Source organism: Emydura macquarii, unplaced genomic scaffold, assembly GCF_026122565.2.
Source record: "Emydura macquarii macquarii isolate MOO-44397 ecotype Brisbane River unplaced genomic scaffold, CSIRO-AGI_Emac_v2 contig_3517, whole genome shotgun sequence".
Classification (NCBI taxonomy): Eukaryota; Metazoa; Chordata; order Testudines; family Chelidae; genus Emydura; species Emydura macquarii.
Genome location: NW_027133654.1, coordinates 11,272,350 through 11,291,201, shown reverse-complemented (window position 1 = coordinate 11,291,201; position 18,852 = coordinate 11,272,350). Strand labels below are relative to the sequence as shown.

At 38.1% G+C, this 18,852-nt stretch overlaps 1 protein-coding gene across 4 annotated transcripts in view; it reads left to right on the top strand.

Annotated features, from left to right (window-relative positions):
• CEP43 (centrosomal protein 43) overlaps positions 1-18,852 on the top strand; it is a 67,620-nt gene that overhangs the window by 13,384 nt on the left and 35,384 nt on the right. For 3 of the 4 annotated variants that reach the window (XM_067535869.1, XM_067535871.1, XM_067535872.1), the window contains 3 exons: positions 67-201; positions 3,130-3,210; positions 18,405-18,464. In XM_067535869.1, coding sequence (XP_067391970.1) covers positions 67-201; positions 3,130-3,210; positions 18,405-18,464 — 276 coding nt within the window. The remainder of the gene's footprint in view (positions 1-66; positions 202-3,129; positions 3,211-18,404; positions 18,465-18,852) is intronic. The other variant, XM_067535870.1, reaches the window with a different exon arrangement.

Sequence of the window (18,852 nt, the reverse complement as noted above, 5' to 3'; positions counted from 1 at the left end):
GCTTACCACTTTCATTGGAGTTTAAGATTACATGTTTATGTAATTTCAATGTCAACTTTTTTCCAGCTAAATGGGCTTGAAGGGCGAGAGAATTTATCCCGAGATTTAGGGATTATAGAAGCGGAAGGTACTGTAGGTGGGCCCTTATTATTGGAGGTGGTTAGAAGATGTCAGCAGAAAAAGAGTTCCAGCAGTGGAGAAGTAAGTATTGTTAAAATGCATAATACTTCTTTTACAATTTAAATTTTTCTGTAGTTGATTAACTGCTTGGCTTGTCATAGGGATGAAGTATTTGAATACTTTGTAGTGGAAGTAGTATGTTAGAGAGATTCCAGCTGCAGGATTTTCATTTCTGGGTCTTGGCTCTTAAGTGCTAATATGATGGGATTTTACCTTAATTCTTAGGATCTTTGACCCTTGAGGACAGTAGCAGATAGTGTGTGCAGGCACCCTGCCGGTAGTCGTGCCATTCCTTGCCAGGTATAAATACCACAATCTAAATATTCCATTCATGTCCTTTGGTTGCAGTTTCCATGATAAACCAGTACAAAATGATCAACACACAAGCAAGAATATACCTCAAATTAAAAATGAAAACAAATTACAAGAATGGAGATACAGCCATAAATATCTCTTAGTTCTGAGTCGAAGTAAGTGAGAGCCCTACATGGCGGTATCTTCAGAGACGCCAAATTACATGTAAATATTTTTAACTTTATTTAGCAAGATACCACCTGTGCAGGATTCTCACACTTGAGGAATAAGTAGCTTAAGGGGTGTCCCAAAAGAAGAAAAATGGACAAAGCCGCAATGAGTTGCAGCAAGGCCAATGCCAACAGTGTGGCTTTTTCTCTTTTTTTTTTCTTTTACCAATCTATGAATATATGGCTTGATCATGGTCCATTGAACCCAGTGCGAATTTTGCCACTGACTTCAATTGGAGCAGGATCAGACCCATAAAGAGGAGTAAAATGCTTTTAAATCATCCAATCCAGAAACAATATTTTGGTCTGTAAGAGGTTGTAACAATTAGTGAGAAACTTTATTTAATCAGTTAACTGAAAATAAGGGACATTCCAAAAGAAACTAATTTTTTTTTTAGGGGAGTGTGTTGAAAGGGATGCAAGTGTTTGCTTGATAAATGCTTTAAAAAGAAATGGAGAACAGAAAGTCTGAAATAGGATTCCCTTCTGGAAGCTGAATCAAAGCAATAGTCCTTTGTAAATATGTGGAGAAGATCATGTTGTTGCTTTACAGATGTCTGCAGTGGAGACACATCTGAAGCAGGCTGTGGTAGTAGTATATATATCTCTTTCATTTCCTGATCTTTGAGTTCTTAATTGTGCAAACTTAAAATTCTCAGTGTTTTTATGGCATATAAATGGCACTTAAATATGAAGCTCACTGGCATATCGGAGTGTATGTATGCACAGATGTCCATTTTACTGTATACGGTAGCTTATAAGAACAATATAGAACACTAAATATTTAAAAAAACCTGCTCTCTATATGGTAAATTCTTACGAAGTGCAACTTTTGCATGGTCTCCAGCCAAAAAGATAAAGTCATCTATCCTGCCAAACTCTAACTATAGGTCTATCTTAATTGGGTTACATTTGGCCTACATTATATTCTGCTTTGAGATAATTCCTTAACTATTTATATTTGAATATATATTTAAGAAATACTGCTCCCTTCCCAAAACAGCTACAGCATTGCCAGTTCTAACTTCTCACTTCTTCTTTGAGGCTAGATCTCTTGGTAGCCCAGTGTAAATTATAAAGAATATGGGAAATTCTATAGGAAACGATGCTTCTTTCTCTTGGCTCCCTGTGGCATCAGCTGCTGCTTCCTTTGATACAGTTGGTTCATGTGAGACACTTCAGCTTCACATCTCTTGCTTTCCTAGTATCAAACTCCTTGCTCAATCAAAAACAAATTCAACAATCCCATAAGCTGTGTGTTTCTATATGCTTGTTGTCTGGAGAAACTCTTTGTTTAATTAATCTTTTGCAGTCTGTGTTTTAAAGTTAAAAAACATGTATGCAAGCTGGGTATTGTTATTAAAATAGGAAAATATGAATATGTAAACTTAATCCTGTCACTAGTGTAAGTAAATTACATTTTGAGTAAAGTCTTTGACATTCCAGAGTATTAGTTCTTTTTTATTACAAAATAATTTTCTTCAAAATAGATTTAATTAGTAGAATGTTTTTATAGAAAATGAGAACAGTTTTCAATTATGATTAGGAATAGAATGAGATTTTGTACAACTGTTTAATCAAAAGTGTTCCGTCTACTGTGCTTCATCATAAAGTGTTTATAATAATAGCAACTTAATATAATAGGAAAAGTATTCAGTATGTGTTAAGAGGATGCAATGATGAATTATTCTGATTTTTATTTTATCATGATGCAATAAACAAACTAATACAGAGTGAGATGGACACCATTTACTACATGGTTTCTAATTTAACTTCAGTCAAACAACACTTCTGACTGGTTAGTGTTTATGCAGTGTAATATGTGCTGTATTAAAATATTATGTGACCCACCTTGTCTCTCTGGTTAGAGTTTAGTTAACTTTTGGTACATCCCTAATTGTAATGAAAGTCCATTTTACCCGTTAATCTGAAATATTGCTTTTCTCCTTAAAACTGTCATATTTTTAATTAGAATTATTTTAAAAAGAAAACTGAAGTGTCTGTATGACAGAATATTAATTTATATGAATATAGTGTAGTTAGAAGAGATCACCAAATTTAATGGAGTCTGCACTGTAAGCAGAAAGAATGCAATCCAGGTGGTAGCATTTATAGCATTTATTTTCATTCCTGGTCAGGATAGTCATTTGAAAGAAAGAATGTTATTTTACCAGACTTTCAGAAGTAGCATTCAGTTCTTTCACTTAGACCAAAAATGTGTGTTTGTATACATACCAATAAATTGGCCAAAAGAAAACTTACTTGAAAATAATTCTGGCTTGGAATTGCTAAAATGGCTGCACAGTGTCAGTTTGTATGTAGTGGAGGGCAAAAAGTCTTGCATCCTTTGTCATCATCAGTTGGCATTCTGGCACAGTCCTACAGAATCTTAAGTATGTTGTTTCTTTGTGAAACTTTGGTTTAGGTAGCTCCAGTTCTGTCTGATATGCATTCTTCACCAAAATTACCCGATGGAAGATTAAGTACACATCCAGTACCAAGTAAGGTAAGTTAGCTACATAAAAGGAAACGATAAATCATGTAACAATTTGTGGTAAAGTGCATAAAAAAGGGGTTTTTAATGTAAAAGACAGTTACTGCAGAAATGCTGACTGATTGATTTACCAGGAATCTTTTGGCCATCATACTCGTCTGTTTGAGGCTCTTGTCTTTCTTATCCAAACCTTTTTGAAAGATAGAAGAGCTGTGTAAATCCTTGTGTAGTGACACTGGAAGTCAAAATATTGGTCATTTGCTTTAATTTTGTCATAAGAAGTGTTGCAGCAAACAGGAGTGCAAAAATTTGGGTGTCATGGCAGATTATAACCAGGCCTTAAATGTGTTAGACACAAGGTGAGGGGCTAATTGTCACAAATAGTGATATCATCATGTTATGAGATGAACACTGATGTGTTCAACTGTTAAAAGAAAGTGTCTCTGTGCAATTTCTGTTCAAGGCAAAAAATAAACTACACTGGACGCTTGTGCTCATCCAGGGTTGGTCCACCTCACTTTCTCCTCAGTAACATGGCTTTTCCTTTTAATTTTTATTTTGGATTCATAAAAACTGGAACTAGTTTTGTTGCTTCCCATTTTACTCCAGTTTTGGGAATTGGAATGTGGACATGGAGTATGTGAAATGTTGTGTTCCAGCAGTAGTTTCACAGTCATACTGATTCCTTTTCCCCTCAGATATATGTACCAGCAGTTCTGAATGACATATCACATACAGCTAATATCTAACCACCTTCTTTCTTCCCAGAAATACTATAGAATTGAGAACAACAAAAACTTGATTAATTTTTATATGTAAAAATAAAACTAAATTTAAAAAGAAAATTCTTGTGATGAAGAAATAGGAAAGAATAGTACATCTTGTGATGAAGGAGGGACAGAAAAACTCATATGGTAGAAGCTGCTAACTTGGGACACCCTCGTGAATTCCCATAATCTTGATTTAACAGCTGTTTCTTGAAACCAGTTTCCCCAAACATTATTTAAGATTATCACCATATGTTTCTGCAACTTGAATCACTTAACTGATGCTTGGTTATATGCTATCTATATTTGTACTTGGTAGAACTTACTTTCAAATTGATCATTTATTTCAGTTATCAAAACATTCAGTGATGCATAGTTTTAATGTTTTTTGGCTGCCATGCGTTACAAGACAAACTGTGGAACAGAGCAAAAGTGGATTGTATCTTATAGGACTGTTAGGCCAAAAGTCATCCTAGCAAAGCAACTTTTGAGAATTACAGTTCTTTCAAAGCAACAAAATACTCATTCAGTTTAATCAGGAAAACTTGTTTTCAGAACTCATGAATAATTGGTAAGTCTACTTTAGTAGAACATCTTATATAAGTGTCTTCAACTGTCACTCAAATTTAAAAAAAAATATTTCAGAATAAAACACATTACAACTAAAGGCATATTAGAACTTTAAAAAAAATATTTTAAATATCAGGGTGCATAGCATAAGAACATAAAAATAGCCATGTTGGGTCAGACCAATGGTCCATCTAGCACAGTATCTTGTCTTTTGACAGTGGCCAATGATAGGTGCAAGAAAAGAATCAAGATAACCAGTAATAAGAGTGGTTGCTTTGGAATTTTTCATTTATTTCTTTTGGTTAAGAGTGGAAATTATAGAGGAGCATTAAGAAATTCTATGCTTATTGGAAATGTCAGTTTGTTTTGTAACGCATGGCAGCCTAGTGTTTTTAAAAAAAAAAAAAAAAAAGTCTGATCTATACTGTCTCAGGATATCACTGCTTTTTACCAGCTAGTAAATATAGTTTCTTAATCTTCCTACTTTTTAATTTTTTTGTCTACTTGTGCATGTCAGTTAAGTAATATTAGGTTTTCATACAGTAAAGTGTAATAACCTTCAACAATTACTTAAAAAACGTATTAAAAAGGATAAGAAAAAGTGCTAAGATCCCTTAAATCAGGGAGGATTTCATTCTGATGCTTCAGTGTATGTGCCACAATTACTTCTAGCTTACATTTACTTAAACAGGTACGGTTAGAAAATGGAAAAAAATAAAAGGAAGAGGCAGGGCAGATGGTTGGTATTGAGCATTTGTATAGAGCTTCACATTCAAAGGACTGAGCAAATACTAATCCTAAAAACAATCTTGTTGCATAGGTGAGCCCCATTTTACACAAATTTTACATGCAGTTTATACAAGGTTGAAGTTTTTATCAGATATGAGTCCTTATTGATGCCAGATTCTTGTCTCTAGTTGTTCTTGCTCAGAAGTTTTAGAATCTACTTAAGACAGTAACAAACATTTATTGATCGAATATATCTATTTTGGTCATTCTAAAAGGAAATTCAGAGGATCATACAAGATCTGTAATCTCAGCTTGATTTCTGCAAGCCACTGCCATCAATATCTTTGCCAGTCCCATATGAACCTTGGTAACTGCTTCTTAAGGAGCAAACAAGCAAATAATCAGTTGCTTTTGGGGCTGGTATTGCCAGGACAGTATAATTGGCTTTCCTGCTTCGTGAATGTCTACAAACTCCTATAAAATCTTAGTCAATCTGTGCAATACTTCATCACAGTATTGAGTTTTTCCCTGAAAATAGGCATATAAATGACAAAATTATCTGGAAAATCAGTCATTCTTACAGAACATTTGTGCAGTTTGTATGCAGTGGACACGTCTGCTGGTTCTTGATTCAGAAATCATCTTTTGTGTCTGGCTAAATAGCCGCTGTCCTTTTCATGATACCAGGCCCACATGGTATACTTCCAAAGATTCTGAAGGAGTTTAAGTTTGAAGTGTCTGAGCCACTAGCAAAACTGTGCAATCTCTCATTAAACATAGCTACTGACTGTAGTGGATGATTGGAGGATAGCAAACACACCTATATTAAAAGACTCAATGAATGATTTGTGGAATTACGGACCGGTAATGGGATATCTGTATCTGCTAAATAGGTTAAAATTATAATTTCAAATAGAATAATAAAGCATCTGGAAGATCATATTATGTTAGGGTCTTAACTAACATGGTGTCTGCATAGGAAAATAGTATCTCACTGATCTAGAATTCTTGTAACATGTCAAAGTAGTGGATAAAATTGATGTAATTTATTTAAACTTATTCAAAGGACCTTTGACAAGATGAGAAATGAAATCATGGGGTGTGATGCAAAGTATTGGCTTGTATCTTAAACTGGCTAGAAGGCAGAAATCAAAGAGGAAGAATAGGAAAATTTTCTTCATAGCAAACGATTGATAGCAGGATGCCTGAAGGTTACATGTCATCTCCAATGTTTAATACATTTATAATCTGGAAAAGGGGTGAGCAATGAGGCAGCAAACTTTAGATGAGACACAATTCTTTGAGTGATTGTACATGTCCATTCCACTTCAGGTGTGTGTGCACAGTTGTCAGAAATTTTTTCCTTAGCAGTACCTGTTTGGATGGCACATGCGCTCTCTGCTGCGTGTGCCACCTTGCGAAGGTTTAAAGGGCAGAACCGCCGCCTACTCCTCTCAGTTCCTTCTTGCATCCCATGATGGTTGTTGGAAAGTGTGGTGTGCTATTGCAAGTTTTTTCCTCACATATTTATATAGTTGGTACTTGTTTTAGTAATTTCAGTAGTTTAAACTGTTTTTATTAATTATAGAAAGTTTTCTTTTGAAGTGTTTGTAAACATTTTGGTTCCCATTACTGGGTGCAGGGTTATGACTTGGTCACTGGGTTTCCAACCTTGCTTTCCTTCAAAAAATTGATGCCAGTGAGTGATCTGCACTCCAGTTGCCTGAAGTGTCTCAGGGAGTCTTACATTAGGGATTGCTTTCAAATTTGCAAGAACTTTAATCCAGGAACCAAGACAGACAAGGATCCCAGGCTTAAATTGCTTCTCACGGAGGTGGATCTGTGTCCACCCTTGAAGTGTTCCTACTCGGGGCGGGTACCGAATGCATGTGCATCAGTCAAAAGTGCTTCTCTTCGCCCCGCCCCCCATACTGAGAAAGAGGGACCGGAAGATGGTATGTAAGGGCTCAGTGTCTGGGAGATCAAGGTCTTTGACACCGAAGTTTAGCAAGCATGTGTGCAAGCATAGTTGAGTGCACTTGAGGCTGAGGTGCACTTGTAGGCAGTCATCTGTTCAGGAGGGACTATTGGCACCATTGGGACCTGCTTCTGAGATGGTTTCGTACAGTTGAGCGGTACAGGAGGCTATCTCGGTACTGTATACTCCAGATGCTTATGTGGCAGCCTGGGACCTTCTGAGTGTCTCATTGTCAGCTTTGCTGGCAATCCAAAAATGTTCCTGCCCAGTACTAGCCACTTTCTATAACTGTATTGTCCAGCAGGTGGTACCATCAGTGCCTGCAGTCCCCCACCTGCCTCTTACATATCTCTACTATCCAGAGGGAAGCTGGTCATTCTCTCACCAGTACTGCTGTCTCCCAAAATCAATCCCCAGCACCAATGAGAACAGGCCCCCACCCCCTTTGTCAGAAGAGGCTGATTTGTCTTCAGACTCTGAGGTTGGCTCTGATGAGTCACAGCCATGCCAGGAACAACACCATTCTTCTTCCACCATCTACCATCCTTAGTATCCCCTGGATGCTCTTTCTTGGCCTTCAAGCAAAGACCGATGGCCAGGCAGAAATTGGGCTCCGGAGCCTTATCAGTGGCCATTTTGGACCCCCTTGGGGTGGTTGTCTCCATGCTTTCTCCACTCTGTTTCATTGAGTAGGCACTGAGACTTACCACACCAGTTGCAGCAAGAAAGAGATCACCACTGTTACTGGGCTCACTGCCAAAAGGGAGGAAATTGCTCCAGTGGATTTCCTGTTAAAGGAATCCGTGGAGGCTTTACTGCAGCTGCCTTTAGCTTCCTAATCTTCATTCCAAAGAGGCAGTTATGTTGGAAGGTTCTTCACCGCCCATTGAGGATTACAGGGCTCATCAGGGTCTGTTTAAAAGAGAGGCTTCCATGCTGGATATCCAGGTAGAAGAGGCTGGAGAAAGGTCTCACAGACTGGTCGACATTTTAGCTTCTGTGAGACCATCTAGAGTGGTGATCCCAATTAATGAAGTTACCTTGGAGCACGGCAAGGTGCTGTGACAGACTTTTATCTCCCACCCACTCAACCCCCTTGATCCCAGAAAAAAGGGCTGAGCACAGATATTTTGTCCTTCAGAGAGGTTTTAACATTTTTACACCCACCGCTCTCTAGGGTCATTGGTAGTTTCAGCTGCCAACGAAAGAGAATGCCAGGGTCAGCTGGCATTTACCCCAGTAAGAAAGGATGCACAGAAGCAGGATCTCTTTGGCAGAAAACTTTATTTGACAGTGGGCATGCAGCTTAGGATTGCTAATCAGCAGGCTTTGCTGGGACACTATTATTTTAGCTTCTGAGACAATACATTAAAATTTAAAGACAAATTGCCAGAGGATGCGAGGCAGGGATTTCTCATCATGTTGGATAAGGTTAAAATTAATGGCCAAAACCTTCATTCAGGCGGGTTTGGACGCTGCTGGACTCTGCAGTTAGAGCTATGGCAGTGGCCATTACAAAGTGCAGATGCTCATGCCTTAGTCATGAGGTCTTCCTCAAGATGTCCGACAGACCATAGAGAACCTGCCCTTTGACAGATCATTGCTCTTCTATGAGCAGACAGATGACAAGCTGCAAGCCCTAAGAACTCCCGGGTAATACACAGATCTTTGGGCATACGCCTTCACCAAAGAGGAAGCAGTTTTGTACTAAGCAGCCTCACTATTTTCCTGCTTTCACATCTTGTCACCAAGACTTAGCCAAGAAAAAAGGCAGATGTTATAGCAGAAAACCATTCCCTCCTTCAGCAACAACTCCTGGTTTATCCAGGCAAACGTGATGTTTGTCAAGGACAACTAGTTTCTGGAGTGTCAGCCTCTCCTATCCCACTGTTTGCCAGCCAGCTATCCCACTACCTACGTCTTAGTCCCACCACAGACCAGTGGGTCTTAAAGCATAGTGAAATTGGGAACACCCTTCATATATTTTCTATCCCCTTTTCCCCATCCCTTTTCAGGGACCACTCTCCTTTGGGAAGTGCAGTCTCTCCTTTGGTGGGGGCCATACAGGAAATTTCTTAGTTATGCAGAAGGAAGGGGTGTTTTATTCCCACTGTTTCCTGATCCTGAAAGCAAAGGGAGTTCAACAGACTCCTGAGAAAATTATGTTTTGCACGTTCACACTGGCTTCCATTTTCCCCTCCCTGGAGATACAGTACTGCCATTTGGCCTGTCTACAACTACACAGATGTTTACAATGTGCATAGCAGTGGTGGCAGCATTTTTGAGGAAGTCCGGAGTTTTCCTACCTGAACGACTGTTTTGGTGAAAGGATGGTCCAAGGCTCAGGTGCGGTCTAACGTGTTTGTCATCCAGTCCACATTTGACATGTTAGGGTTGCTCATTGACATTGAGCAGTCAATTTTTCACAAAATATAGTTTCAAGATGGAGTTTATAGGAGCAGTCTTGGACTCTACAGAATCCAAGGCCTTCCTTCCACAAATAAGATTCCAGCCAATGCTGACCATTGTTTTAGACTTGAAGGTCCATCCTTCCACGACAGTACAGACTTGCCTCAGGCTTCTGGAGCATAAGGCCTCATGCACTTATGTAGTTCAGCTTGCCAGTCTCCATCTCTGGAAGCTGCAAGGATGACTGGCATCGGTGTACTCTCTGATTTGTCATCCCTCAGACACGGTGGTTTGGGTGCCCACTCAAATATTGGCCTATCTAGACTAGTGGACAAACAGTTCAAATGTGTGTAGGGTGTTCCATTTCCTCCTCCTTAATCACCTTTGATTCTAGTTACAGATGCTTCTGCCCTAGGTTGGGGGTCTCACCTGGGGTCCCTGCAGACTCAAGGCTTATGGTGGGCTCAGGGTTTAACTTTATATATAAATGTCAAAGAATTGAGGGCTGTGTAGCTAGCTTGTTAAATCTTCCTTCCCCATGTCAGTGGAAGAAATCTGCTCATACTCAAAGAGAACACACTGGCCATGTTCTATGGGAACCGGCAACGAGGGGCCCAGTCAACTCTGTTATGCCAGGAGGCAATATGGGTGTGGAAGTTTTTTGTATTGCCACCTCAGTCCATCTGAAGGCCTCTCATCTTCTGGGTGTTCAAAACCATCTGGCAGACTGGTTAAGTAGATCTTTCACCAGCCACCATGAGTGGACTCTGCACACACATAGCCAGATTCATTTTCCAGTTGTGGTGGACTCCCCATATAAACTTGTTTGCAGCTAAAGTCAACAGGAAGTGTTATCGGTTTTGTTCTCAGGCAGGTCACAGCTCAGGGTCTCTGACGGAATCTTTCCTGTTGCCCTTGACTGACAAGCTCCGGTATGCATTTCCTCCAGTTCCATTCCTACCCAAAGTGTTGTTTAAAACCAGGCAGGACCATGGTTAAGTCGTACTTATAGCTCCAGCATGGCCTCAAAACCATTGGGTTTCTAGTCTGTTCACTCTGTCACACAGAGCTCTATTATACCTCCGCTACTGGATGCAGACCTGATCTCAGGACCGCAGTTGCGTCCTCCACCCCAGTCTGCAGGCCTTCCATCTGACAGCCTGACTGCTCTGTGGATAACTTCTTAGGAGGACATTTATTCAAAGGGGGTTCAAGATGTAGTCTAATAGAAGTCTTTCTATTATTTATTTTAATTATATGGTAAAGTGGAAGAGATTCTCCATTTGGTCCCACCAAAAAGGTGTCCCCCCAATCTGGGCTCCGATCCATTATGTCTTGGACTATTTGTTATACTTGAAAAAAACAAGGTCTTGCAATTTGTTCCATCAAGGTCCATCTATCTGCTGTCTACTTTCCACCCATCAACTGATAATAGCTCACTTTTCTCCGGTCCTTTGATAGAATGAAGGACCTTCTAGTCTCTTCTGAAAGGATCTCCTTGTGGATTCATGTGCTATGACTTGGCTGATTTTATCACCATCAAATAGAGCGCCAGCACAGTCAACCAATCTCACACAGCCACTGCAGCTTTTCTGGCCCAGTGGCCTATTCTGGACATATGCAAAGGGGCAACTTAGTCATCACTGCATGCATTCCTTTGCTTCACATTGTCATCTCTCAGCAATCTAGAGATGATGCCAGATTTGGATGTGTGGTCCTTCAGTCATTATTCAGGTAGAATCTGATCCCATTTCCAGATCAAGCTGCTTGTGAGTCACCTGAAGTGGAATGGACATGTGCTATCATTTGAAGAAGAAACTGTCACTGACCTGTTTTGTAACTGTTGTTCTTTGAGATGTGTTGCGCATGTTCATTTCATGACCCATCCTTCTTCCCCTCTACATTGGAGACTTCTGGTAAGAAGAAACTGGGGGAGGGAGCTCTGCCCTTTGTACCTTCATGCAATGGCATGAGGAAGAAGGGGATGCATGTGCTGCCCAAATGGGTGCTGCTAAAGGAAACATCTCTGGCAACTGCACTGGGTGCACTCATATCTGAAGTGGAATAGATATGTGCAACACTTCTTGAAGAACAACAGTTACAGAAGAGTAACCATTTCTTATTTAGGTTAGTAAAGTCCAGAGAAGACTCTGAGGAAGTTCAAAGGGACCTAATAAAGTTAGGTGAGTGGGCAATTGAACATTGAACTTAATTTGCTTATTAATATACATTAGAGGGGAAAAATTGAAACTAACTGTATACCTTACAGGGCTCTAAATAAACTGGATCAATTCTAGGAACAGTCCTGGTCATCACTGTGGACAGCTATGCTCAGTGTTCAGCTGTGGTAAAAAAAAACCAAATCTGATGTTAGGATGCATAAGGCACAAGAAGAATAAGGAATACATAATACTATTATCTAGCTCATTTATATTCTCATTGTAATACTGAGAATATTATTGTGGAATTTAGAAGGTGTTCAGAGGAAGTTGATGAAAATGTTTAGGGACATAGAAAAACTCATGAAGAGAGTGTGAAAAGATTGGGATTTTTTTTACTAAAGAAAAGATGAAAAAGAAGGGACATATTATTTTATATGCTTTTGTGAGTATAAAGAAGGTAGATGAGAATCTTTTAATCTTTGGCTTATAACACAGAAGCAATAAGGCATTCAGTGAAATTGAAAAGTGGCAAATTCAAAGCTGATAAAAAGGAAATACTTTTTCTCGCAACATATTTAGATTGTAGAACTAACTGCTACAGATTGTCACTAGGGCTTGGAATTTAACAAGATTAAAAAAGGAATTAGACATCTATATGAATAATAAGAGTATCTAGAGTTATTGCCAGCAAATTTAAATGTAATGCTTCAGGATTTAAGCCAGTTTCTAACTGTTAGGAAATAAGGATGAAATCCTTCCTGGGGAATAGGTTGTTCCACATCTGCCTACTAAGGGCTTTCTTGCATTTTCTTCTCCAGGATCTGATCCTGACTATTGTCAGATATAAGATGCTGACAAGCTTAGACCCACAGGTCTGAGACATTATGGCAATTCCTATGTGTTTTATGCCACGTTTGCTTGGCATGCATAGAGCTGTTAAAAGTCATACTTTATTCAGCACCTTTCATTCATGAATCTTAAAGTTCAATGCAGACCTAAAAATATTAAATGAAGTGCTCTTTTCAAAATGGAAAAATAGATGGGTAATGTTATATCCATCGGGAAGGTAATCAATAAAGGTCAATGTAAATTGATTAAAATATGTCCACACAGAAGTTTGCATCAGTTTAACTAAATCAATTTTAAAACTGATTTTATTTAAACTGGTGTAATTTTTTTTGTTTGTATGTAGACAAGTTCTTAGTAAATGGGTTATGTGAAACTGACAGAAAATCAGTCACATCCAACAATGTAAAGGTGAGAAGAATAAAACTAGTTTTTAATACTTTTGTCTGAGGAATTGATTAATACCTATTGTTTTTTAAACCAATGTTATATTATTTTATTTATATAAAGCCATTATATATAGTGCTGTATGCTACATGAAATGTTCCAAATTTATTCCTATCCCACAAAATTTAAAATAAAAACCATGAACGCATACTTTACAATACAATATAGAACATATATAGTGCTGAGTGTAGGGAAAGTAGTAGGGAAAGTTTATAGTTTATATAGTTTTATAGTTTACAGTTTATAGTAGGGAAAGTTTCAAACAGGCTAGATATTTCAAATTTTATTTATTTATTTTTTAAAAACGGGGAGGGTAGAGGACAGCATGAAGGTACAATATTGGGAATAGCTGAATGAGACATGGGGGTAGTTGAGAAAAACCTAGGTAGAGGCTATATAGGGGAAGAGTAGAGATGCAGGCAGGCGTGGAGTTTGGGGTGTTTAAACCTGATGCAGAAGAAAATATAAGTGGTACTAAAGAACTTTTCATCTGTTTGTCAGATGCATTGATTTGTTAGCCTTTTAAAAAAAAAAAAAAAACCTACTAAACTGACTAGTTTTTATCCAACATGCTGATAATTGGCATTTATTTAACCCCACATGTAGAGAATGAATATTGCTCCTTTGCAAATGATGTCCTGTATCCTGTGCAGCATGTTAATTAACAGTATTTTGTGGTATTACGCTGAAGTTCTGTAGCACCGCTTCCCCAAAAACCTCCCCCCCCCCCCCAAAAAAAAAAAAAAAAAAAAAGAGTTGACTGTGCAAAAAAGGTCCTGCCTTTGGATCTTAGCCAATAGGAATTTCCAATCCTAGGAAATGTTTATACACTTTAAAATACTTCCTTCCTCTACATTTGATATTGTCATATGGACCTGAAAATTAACTCAAGTATTGTAACAAAGAATATTCATAGGTAACAGTGTATTAAGTTCTGAAGGACTGTCTAATGAGGTACAGCTGAGGTACAAGTGTTATGTGTAGCCTTATATAACAATGATTTAGGAGGGAAGGAGCAAATGAAATCTAAAGATTATATTTAGGAAAAGTTGTGAATATGGCAAAAAAACAAATAGAGAAGAAGAAACAAAATGGAGGGAGAGTAGCAAAACAGTTAGTTTAGAAAAATGTAGACTCGTGCATCTGAGGAACAAGAGTACTATTAAACAGAATAAAATGAGAAAACTTGGAAATTAGGCCATGAGGGAAATGGAAATGGTGTGGTGGATAACAAACTAGACAGGAGGTGGCAATGTGATGTGGTAGCCAAAAAGACTAATGCACAGATGGGATGCATGCACAGAGGCATGATAGCAGGGATGTGTTAACTCCTCTCTGGCTGTTATGTGATTTCAGTTTACAAATTGAGTTCAGTAATGGGCATCTCACTGTCAGAAAGTTAAGATGGAATGAGTTAAAAGAAAGGTTAAAGAGGTCATGAGAATGATTTATGAAGATTTTTTAAAACTATGTATATTTTGGCTAAGTGACAGTTGAGAGGGATGAAATAGTACTCAAATATTTGAAAATTGTAAGCATCAAGATTTAGAATTTTTAGGAAAGTATACTGAAATAAGGATAAGAAAAAGTTAGCATTCAGAGAGAAACTTTCTACAGTTAGGTCTGTTACACTGTGAAATAATTTCCAAAAGGAGGTGGTAGAAATCATAAGGAATACTTAAAATGAAACTGGAGAAGTCAATTTACTATGGTTAGTAGGGAATAATTCTGCATTATCAGAAACGTAATAGATTGAAAAGACCTGTGGTATTTCTCTATCTTCTGTGGAAAATTTGTTTTGTACCCATAAAGTGATGGCTTTGATAGCAATCTGTACATAGGAAACATCAGAATGGCCATCCTGGATCAGACCAATGGTCCATCTAGTCCAATATCCTGCCTTCTTACAGTGGCTGGTGCCAGATGCTTCAGAGGAAGTGAACAGAACAGGGTAATTTATCAAGTGAACCAACCCTTGTCATCTAGTCCCGGTTTCTGGCAGTCAGAGGCTTACGGACACACACAGCATAGGGATGCATCCCTGACTATTTTGACAAATAGCCATTGATGGACCTATCCTCCGTGAACTTATCTAGTTCTTTTTAAACCTTGCTATAGTTCTGGTCTTCACAACATCTCCTGGCAATGTTCCACAGGTTGACTGTGCTTTGTGTGAAGAAGTACTTCATTTTGTTTATTTTAAACCTGCTTACTATTAATTTCATTGGTTGATCCGTAGTTCTTGTGTTACGTGAAAGAGTAAATAATATTTCCTTATTCACTTTCTCCACACCAATCGAGATTTTATAGAACTCTATCATATTCCCCCCTTAGTTATCTCTTTTCTAAGCTGAATGGTCCCAGTCTTTTTAATTTCTCCTCATATTGAAGCTGTTCCATACCCCTAATAATTTTTGTTGCCCTTTTCTGTATTTTTTCCAATTCTGATGTATCTTTTATTGTGATGGGGTGACCAGAACTGCATGTAGTATTCAAGGTGTTGGTGTACCATGGATTTCTATAGCGGCATTAGGATATTACCTGTCTCTTTCCCAATAGTTCCTAACATTCTGTTAGCTTTTTTTGATTGCCACAGCACATTGAGCAGATGTTTTCAGAGAACTATCCACAGTGACTCCAAGATCTTTCTTGAGTGGTAACAGCTAATTTAGTCCCCACAATTCTGTATGTATAGTTGGGTTTGTGTTTTCCAGTGTGCATCACTTTGCATTACCCGCATTGAATTTCATCTGCCATTTTGTTGCCAAGTCATCTGGTTTTGTGAGATCCCTTTGTACCTCTTCACAGTCAGCTATCTTGAGTAAGTTAGTATTTTCTGCAAACGTTGTCACCTCACTGTTTAACCCTTTTTCCAGATAATATATGATTACGTTGAACAGCACTGGTCCCAGTACAGATCCCTGGAGGACACCACTATTTACCTCTCTCCATTCTGAACACTGACCATTTATTTCTACCCTTTGTTTCCTGACTTTTAACCAGTTACTCATCTATGAGAGGACCTTCCCTCTTATCCCATTATTGCATATTTTGTTTAGTAGCCTTTGATGTGGGACCTCGTGAAAGGCTTTCTTAATGTCCAGATACACTGTGTCCATTGGATCACACTTATCCATATGCTTGCTGACCCCCCTCAAAGAATTCTAATAGATTGGTGAGGCACGATTTCCCTTTACAAAAGCCACATGGACTCTTTCGCAGCATGTCATGTTTATCTACATGTCTCATAATTCTGTTCTTTACTATAGTTTCAACAAGTTTGTGTGGTACTGAAGTTAGACTTACTGGCCTGTAAATGCAGGATTGTCTCAGGAGCCTTTTTTAAAAAAATAGGCATTACATTAGCTATTTGCCAGTGCTGTGGTACAGAGGTTGATGTAAGCGATAGGTTAACCAGAGTTGTTAGTTCTGTGATTTCATATTTGAATTCCTTCGGAACTCTTGGTTGAATACCATTTGGTCCTAGTGACTTGATAAATTGAACTGTATTAACTTGTTCCAAAACCTCCTCTACTGACACTTCAATCTGGGACAGTTTGTCATTTTTTTCACCTAAGAAGAGCATCTCACGTGTGGGAATCTCCCCCACATCCTTTGCAGTGAAGACCGATACAAAGAACTCATTTAGTTTTACCGCCATGGTAGTGGTTTGTTTTGAGGGGGTTTTTTAGTGTTCTTTTAGCATCTCAATTGTCCAGTAGTCCCACTGATTTTTCAGCAGCCTTTCTGTTTCTGAGGTACAAAAAAAAAATTGCTGTTAGTTTTTGTGTCGTTTGCTAGTTGCTCTTCAGATTCTTTTTTGGCCTGCCTAATTATACTTTTACACTTTACCTGCCAGAGTTCATACTTTTTTCTGTTTTCCTCACTCAGATTTTTTTTTTAAAACTATGTTGTTATGTTTGGTGGTGTTTTTTTGGTCTTCCTACTGTTTTTTGGGGGGTTTGTTTTATTTAGCGTAAACATATAGTTTGAGCTTCTCTTTTGGTGTTTTTTAAAATATTCCATGCAGCTTTCAGGCATTTCAATCTCGATTGCCCCTTTTAACTTCCATTTAACTAGCCTCCTCATTTTTGTGTAATTCCCCTTTTTGAAGTTAATTGATACTGTAGTGGGTTTCTTTGGTGTTTTCCCCCCTGCAGGGATGTTAAATTTAACTATATTATGGTCGCTACTGTTGAGCCGTTCAGCTATATTCACCTCTTGCGCCAATTAGGACTAGAGGACAAGAATTGCTTCTCATGGGTACCAAGACTAGCTGCCCCAAAAAACAGTCACTAATGGTTCTACAACATTTTATTTCCGTATCCCATCATGAGGTGACATATATCCAGTCAAGATATTTGAAATGATTAGATTGTCTGTCTGTTTCTGAAGCCTTTTTAATCTCTCGGAGCATTTCACGATCACCGTCACCATCCTGATCAGGTTGACGGTAGTATATTCCTAATGCTATACTCTTTATTATTCAAGCATGGAATTTCTATCCATAGAGATTCTATGGTGCAGTTTGATTCATTTAAAATTGTTACTATGTTAGTATATTCAGCTCTATAGTTGCTTTCACATATAGCGTCACATCCCCATCTGCACTACTTACTGTCATTCCTATATATTTTGTACCCTGGTATTACCATGTCCCATTGATTATCATTGTTCCAATAAGTTTTTGGGATGCCTATTATATCACTATTCTTGTTTAATACCAGGTACTCCAGTTCACCAAAGTTAGCATTTATACCTCTATATTTACATACAAGCACTTATAAAATTTGTCAGTCTTTAGTTGTCTGCCATCATGTGATATAATTGGATGGGACTCTTTTTTTGTTTGACTATTTCTTTTCAACTTCTATCTGTACTTTATCAAATTCTATACTCTCCTCTTTACAATAATATATAGACTATCCCCTTTAATAAATCCTTCCCTCAGGGATGTGTCTGTCCAAACCATTTGCTCCTCCATACCTATTGGCTTCTGTGGAGGAGTTCCTCATGAAACTTATTTATATAGAAACTAGTATCTGACAGATGTTAGTCAGTATCCATTATTTTAATTGCCAGACAATTATCTATCCTCACCTGGAAGAGTTTGTTAATGTGCTCGTGAAAATTTCCACACGGCCACAGAGAGACCATCCCTGAAGATGAGAAATTTTAGTTTCAATGTTTTACTGCTTAAAAAACTTGCTATATGTAAATGCAAATTAGAGTGGTTTAAACTACTCATAATTTTTTTTTCATTTCTTTGTGCTATTATTATTTTATTCTTATGCTCAGATACCAAGGTATAAAGGACATCGTAAACAGAAAAAGTGCTTGGACAAGGCTGGTGAGCAGGTAAAATGTATGAGAGGAGAAGATGCTGGCAGGTGCTTTTAGTCTTCCTTTAGGGGAAAAAACAGATTATACTAAAAATAAAATCAACTGACACTAAAGTTTTTTTGTAATCCAGCTATTAATATAATGTAAAGATATAGAAATGGCACTCTAAGGCACCATATTTAGAATATGTAAATACATAAAAAGCTTACATAAATCATATTAACAAATTATGAGAAATTCAGCTTCATGTTGGGCACTTCATTGTTAACTAATTCTGTTGACGAGATGGAGGGAACGACAACTGTATGAGTTTAAGCGTAGAATGTCGACTTCAAGTTTGAATTTCTGCGGGCTTTTATTCTTAATGTTTGTCACACCCTCCCAAAACTAATCTGTGAAGCCA